Genomic DNA, 7,276 nt, shown 5'->3' with positions numbered 1-7,276 from the left:
CAAACAAATACATCTTGCAAGGTATTTCCCATGAAATATATATGCCCTAAGTGAGCTTCTTTGAAAGTTAAATCTAATAATTGGTTTTATATATATACACACATACACACACACACATACACATATATATTTATATATGTGTGTTCATATAGGTTAAGCACATATAAAATTATTTTAAATTATAGATAGCTAGATAAAATATCCTGAGGGAAAGTAGACAATAAGACTTCAGAAAAATAATCTTGAAGTTATTATGGATAAACTATTTTTGAATATAAGTCTTCATAATATTACTCTACTACTAAGGCATTGGTGCTCCTGATGCTTGACAGTTGGGCAATCTGAAGGTGGATGGGCAGTGTGATCTTCAGAGAGCCAGGCCGATGGTCTAGTGTTCTGGGTAGGATTGAGATGTAAAACTGCACGCCTCAATCTGGAAGGCAGTGGTTTTGTCACTAGCCGGGGTGTGAGTGTTCCTGGGCTTAACTGCGGCCTTTAGCACTTGCTGGGGAAGTGGTTGCTGGATCACGCTCAGATGCCCGCCAAGCCACATAAGCCTCAGTTCTTGCAGCAGAGTGAAAGCATGATCCCCCAAAATCACATCTCACAAGAGGACCAGGTCTCACAAAAAGACTATTGCCTTTTGATCATATGTTTTTTTCTCGACGTTTTTCTGTTTTGAACCGTTTTGAGGACAACAGATATAAGTTTCAGATTAAGTTCTGATCTTTGCCACATTGCCCGTTTAGCCATATAAAGGCATGTCTGATAATTCTGATTTTAATCTACTAATGAAGTTTTCCTAGTCACTAAGCGGTGGCATGGATCCAACACAAGACACATTACATTTGTTAAGGACAATTCAAGAATAACCAAATGTCATTGATGGATAAAGACTGCAAAGAGAGAAATAAGGAAGAGAACAGCTAATAAAAAGACTGCATAAAATCTAAAAGAAAGAATATCACAAAATATATTCAGCACAAAATAAAGAGGAAGAAAACAATCAAAATTCCTGGAAGAAGATCCCGGCATTACCACAAACTGATGGTCACTGAATCTTACCATTTTCTTTCTGAAGTTGTTCTGAAAGAGAAAGAGGGTGGGGGGAATGATCTTAATTTAAACAAGACCAAAACAAACATACATGTTTTTCCCAAACTGTTCCAATAAGCGTAAATGTCATAGGTTAACTTCTTTAAAGTTTAATTGTCAGTGTTATTAATTATGTGAGTATGTCACTGAAATTTAGAGAAGGAAAAGGATAACAAGGCTTTATTTCAATGGTAAATGATGGAATAAACTTTAATTTCAATATGTCTAATACTTTAAATAATTTCAGAATCAAATTTTCATATTATCCTAACAACTAATATAGCAATAATTGCCTCGTCATCAATTTCATTTCTTATTTATCACAAAGCATCCTAGCATCACAAATGCCAGGGAATTTCAACAAGTCTTTGAACTCTATGGACTCATTATTATATGAATTACAAGCTGTATCACAACTGAGAGGAGAGTAAGGGCACATAATTTGCTATTTTTCTAATAGTTGTGTACTCAACATTTGAGGTTTTATCTAAAACTTATTTGACTGCAAAGGCACTTTTGTGTAATACATCAACTAAATTTTCTTCACCTTCTAGTATCGGTTTAGAATTACATAAATAAATAAATTTACATGTCCAGTATTGGACAAGTATGTCAAACAATAGCATGGCTTCAAAGTATATTCACATTTAAAAATAAGGTATTTCTTTCCCAGGTGGTAAGTGATCTTTTCACCCATCAGAAAAAATATTCTGGTGCAGATAGAGATTTAATATCTAGAAGGACCCATTCATCAATTTTATTCTCTCTACATTGCAGATTTCTGTCTCTATAGACTGTCCATATACTGAGCCATCTAAGTTGGTCCTTGTTGTCTCTTACTAAATTGATAGATTGAGGCCTAACTCCAGAGGTCTCTGATTAACCTTGAGTCGATTTTTTTTTGTTTTGTATGGTGTGACATGGATATCCTTTTTCAGTTTTCTGAAGGTAGCAGTGTCGTTTTATCAGCACCATTTGTACATAGAACTCAGGAGTAATGGTTTCAAAAACTACTACATAACTTGGAAGAGACTAGAGTGTGTTATGCTGAGATAAATAACACTCATAAGGACAAATACTGCATAAGATCATTATTGTAAAAATAAAAGGATAACTAGTATGAGAGTGTAAGGAGAGAAAGGGTGAAATCAGAGAGATGAACATGGATGGGAGGAGGGGGGATTTAAAATTTTTCATTGATTTAGGTTAGATTAGATTAGATGATTAGATTAGATTGCAACAAGAAATAAAGTAGTTAAGATATGATGTAACCATTATTTTAGAAAACCTACAAGGAAGAAAATACAAAGAATATTCTTCCCTTTAGATCTATTCAGTTCTTTCAGAGGTAAAGTATTAATACTCTTTGCTTGATTTCAACATTTATAAGTTTCTAGTTAGCATAAAAGAGTTATCATGGGAAATATAAGATGCTATTGCCATTTGGTCATACTTTTCAAATCCAAATCTCTTGCTGACATCAAATTACTTTTGATTTTTTAATGTCTAGAACATGCCCAAGATTCAAATTGGAGAAATGATTTCAAGACATTACATAGCATCGCTGCTATGTAACTGTACTATGTACTATGCTATGTAACTGTACTAATGAAACAGTCTGTATTTTAGAATATGAAAGGAAACAAAAATAATAGAAAATTTAAGCAAGTGTAAACTCTCTTGACGACTCCTTGTTATCCATTCCTTTGACCATCATTAGTTCTTTATTATCATATCATAAATTTGTCAGCCGGTAACCAAAAAATTTTTATTTGACTGTGCCACAATTGACCTCAAGTGTATCAAAGCATAACTGTGTTGTATATCAGTAGAAGTTCAAGCAATTTCATTTATTCCTGGGTTCAATCTTTTGCCAATCAACCACGACTATACTCATTGTTTTGCTTTCACCTATCAAGATACGGCATCCCTGAATATATTGTACTTTCCACACCTACCTTTCTCTTCCTTAATTTGGTCTGAAAAACAAACTAGAAAAAAAATAAAGTTTTAAGAATCAACAGGTATGATGATAGATAATAGACTCCTAATCACTAAGCACTTAGAATGATTGCACTACTGATTCAGCCACTAAAGCGCAAGTTTAAAGCAGAATATAGGCTCTCATTTCAAGAATCTTCGCTCAAACATATTATAGAAATTGGGTTGCCTAAAAGAAGTGTTCTTACCATGCAATTTTGAGCAAAGCAGCTACAACAAGAGCTCTGTCTAATACTTTATCCAACAGATTGACCCTCATCTCACACTGAACAAGAGGAGCTATTACTAGTATCACGAAAAAGATTAAGAAATACTACATTTATTAAAGATAATTAAAGAATGAGATTAATATAATTAACGGGAGAGAGATACTGGAGAGAAAAATGGACAAGAAAACTTATAACACAATAAAAAAAAATAAAAGTGTAAAGTCATGCAAAATTCAAAGGAAGTTATTGGCATGAATAAGGGAAGAAAGAAGGCAGAAAATCTCTGACAGGAGATCATAAATTGTCAATAAATTAAGTACCATTAAAGTTTATCATTTGCTTTTTTAAGTTGTTCTAAAAGGAAAGTAAAGAGGAAAAAACCCAATTATTTTTCAATAACAACAAAGGTTCAGGTCCTTGGAGAGGGACATCATGCTTGGTAGGGTGGAGGGACAGTGCAGAAGGGAAAGACCCCCTATGAGGTGGATTGATTCAGTGACTGGGGTAATTGGGATGGGTGTATTGGAGATGGTGCAATTGGCACAGGACAGAGCGGAGTTTAGGGATGTTGTACATAGGGTTGCTATGAGTCCCAAGTGACTCAATGACACATAACAACAAAATCAACAAAGGAATATATCCTCCATTGTGCTTCCCATCAGATACATATGCCATAAGTTAGCTGCTTTGAAAGCTACACATAATAATTGTTCTTTTTCTTGTACATATCTTATTGAAATATTCTGAGGGAAAGGGAAAAATAAGACTTCAAAACAAATAGTGAATAGAAAAATGATTTTAACAATATCATGGATAAAATTTAAGTCATTTGTGAATCTAATCCTTCATAATTATACTTTATGACTAATTTTACCCTAATGCAATAATCTGTGTCAAAACATTTTCTTATTGCACTCATAATTGAAAATATTATCATCACAAATGCTAGTGATTTCAACAAAAGTTTTCTTTTTGTGTGTGTTTGGTTTTTTTTAAAGTGTTCTCTATACTGAACTTGGAATTGCATATGATATTATGAGCATTACATTAGATCAGGAGCTATAACTTGGTATCTTTTCTAGAGTTGCTATTTCATGGTTGAACTTCTACATATTTGACTCCAAAGGTGTATTCATGCAGTAAACTAAGTGGCTTAGTGTTCTGAATACTCCTGTCATTTAACATAATTTAGTGAATATATAAATAGCTTTACGTCACTACTATTTCATAATTATGTCAAACAACAAGAAAGTTTGGAATTACATTCATACTAAAAGAAACATTTTTAAAGAGTTCACTGGAAAAATATTTCAACCAATTAGAATCATTAAAAGAAAAATCATTTTAAGGTAATAGATAAACTTAGCATAATTGTAAGCAATATATAAGAATGCAGAGTGGATTCGTTTATTTTGATATTTAGCCAGTTCTTTAAAAGTTGAAGTATAAATACTCTGTTTTGATTTGACTGATGTGTGAGTTTCTGAGTGTCAATTGAAATTATCCAATGAAATAAATTTAGATCTTATGGGAAATAGCTCACTACTCTCAAATCTTAAGCACTCTCAACTATCAAGGTGCTTTTGGTGATCCTGTGTTCCAGGGCTGGTCAAGAATTCAATTACGAAATTTATAATTTTTTTATTTTTAAGACAATCTACAGTTTTTCAATTATGTGCTCATGTATGTATCACAATCAGACTTAAGATTTTTTATATTAAAAAAAGAAGGAAGGAGATGTAATTTTTAATAAAAAACCTTCTTGTCATAGAATGTTTTGATCATCATTATTCCATTATTATCACATTGTTAGGTTGTTGGCCAGTAACCAGTGCATGATGAATTGACAGTGACACAGTGACCTCCTGTCTATATAGGCAGAAGTGAGCTCCATAGGATTCTTAATGGCTCAATCTTAGGAAATAAAATTTCAAGCCTTTCCTCTGAGGTGTTGCTGAGTGAACTTAGAGCATTAACACTTTGAAGTAGCCGCCAACCCATTACCTCTTTTGTGCCAACCAGCACCTACTAGGTTGCCAGTCACATTTAAAAGAAACATGCTTCAGTGAATTTTGAGCACTACATTGTCTTTCTATTTTAGATTAATATGTAATAGAAGAGAAAATCAAGGGTCCTGACTGGCCTGTGTGTTTTAGCAACAGGGAAATGTTTTTTAAGAAAAACTAAGATGAAAAAATAAGATTGAAAGCCACTATTTCTGCTGCCATAGTCCATAGGGAGCTGAGCTGTTAACCCATAAGCTGCAGTTTCAGATCCACCAATGCTTCTATGAGAGAAAGATGAAGAATCTCCTCCAAAGCAGTTTGCAACCTTGGAAAAGATCTCAAGGACTTTGTATGAAATAATTTAAATTGATAAAACCTAGATTTCTTTCTTCACTATATGAAAAATAATAGAAAAAAATTAAGACAATTTCTAGGTCAACAGATTCCATAATATGATTAGATTCTGACCTTTGCTAAGGGGCCAGATTAATAACAAAAAACAATTCTGAAAAAATCTAATTTATATCCAGTAAAGTATATTCATAATCACTAAGTATATGGCATGACTCCAACACTGGCCTACGCACCAATGTTACAATCCCAAAGCTAAGAGTTTTTTAATAACTATTTCAAGTACTTTGATAAAACTCTATTACCTAGAAGCTTTACTTTAACCATGAAACTTTGGGCTCAGAATTATCACAAGAGCCCTAACACATTCTGATGGCAGAATAAATGTCATCTCAGACTGAACATGAAAACGTATTGATGATGAAGAAAGATGAAGAAATCTTACACTTGTTAAAGATAATTCAATAATATGACAAATGTGATTTTTGGCATAACTATAGTGAGCATAGAAATGGGCAAACAGAGCAGCTAGAAATATAAAAATAAAAATGACGAGGGAAAACCACACAAAATATATTCAGTACAAGGTAGCAATGGAGATAAAGGCGGAAAGAAATAAACAAAATTCCTGCAGGAAGATAACAGCATGTCCATAAACTGATTTTCATGGAAGTTTACCGTTTTCTTTCTGAAGTTGTTCTGAAAGAGAAAGACAGAGGGAAAAATAAAAATTGTCTTTCAAATAGGACCAAACCAAACAAGCATATGTCCCCAAACCTTTTCAATCTACCATAAAGACTATAGGTTCAATTCTTTAAAGGTTAAATATTCATGCTATTAACTGTTTGAGGATGTGACTGAAATGTCAAAAAGAAAAAGGATAATCAGGTGATATTTCAAATAGTATATGAAAGAATAAATCTTAATTTCAACATATATAAAACTTTAAATAATTTGAGATTCAGATATTTTCATAATGTTACTCTAACAACTACTTTATATATAATTTCCACATCACCAGTATCATATCTTCATTAACATCATCAAAAACTCTCCCATCATCATAAATGCCATTGAATTTCAAGAAGTCTTTGAACTGTATGGGTCTCATCATTGCATATCTGACAAGGAGAATCACATTTAGTCATCAGTGGGATTCAAGAGTAACTAATGACATGATCTAGAAGATGAAACTGTGAAGAAAGCAAGAATATATAGCTTTCTGTCTTTCTAGACATTTTCTAGACTTGAGGTTTTATCAAAAACTTATTTGACTTCAAAGGCACTTCCTTGTAAAACATCAACTCTTTGGAGTTCTAAATATTCTGTCTTTGAGTAGCATTCTGGAAACACACATAAATAGCTCTCAATCTCCAGTACAAGACAAGCATGCAAAGTAATAATGGGGCTGGGAACTATATTTATACTAAAAAATAAAGATATCAAATTAATACAATTATAGGGAACCCACAAGTAAAGAAAGTCCACTAAATATTCTTCCTTTGTGTTTAGTCAGATCTTTGAGATATGAAGTATTAATACTCTTTATTTTTATTTCATCATTTTACAAATTTCTGGGTGGTAAAAAAGTGATACTTGGAAAGATAGGATGTT

At 32.7% G+C, this 7,276-nt stretch overlaps 1 protein-coding gene across 1 annotated transcript in view; it reads right to left on the bottom strand.

The window, feature by feature from the left end:
• Positions 1 to 7,276, bottom strand: part of LOC102876129 (butyrophilin subfamily 1 member A1-like) — a 128,496-nt gene that overhangs the window by 94,585 nt on the left and 26,635 nt on the right. The window contains exon 9 of the mRNA XM_006882209.1: positions 6,341 to 6,361. Coding sequence (XP_006882271.1) covers positions 6,341 to 6,361 — 21 coding nt within the window. The remainder of the gene's footprint in view (positions 1 to 6,340; positions 6,362 to 7,276) is intronic.

The sequence above is a fragment of the Elephantulus edwardii genome, unplaced genomic scaffold, assembly GCF_000299155.1.
Source record: "Elephantulus edwardii isolate Elephantulus edwardi_28Jun2011 unplaced genomic scaffold, EleEdw1.0 scaffold00017, whole genome shotgun sequence".
Taxonomy (NCBI): domain Eukaryota; kingdom Metazoa; phylum Chordata; class Mammalia; order Macroscelidea; family Macroscelididae; genus Elephantulus; species Elephantulus edwardii.
This window is presented reverse-complemented; position numbering and strand designations above follow the sequence as displayed.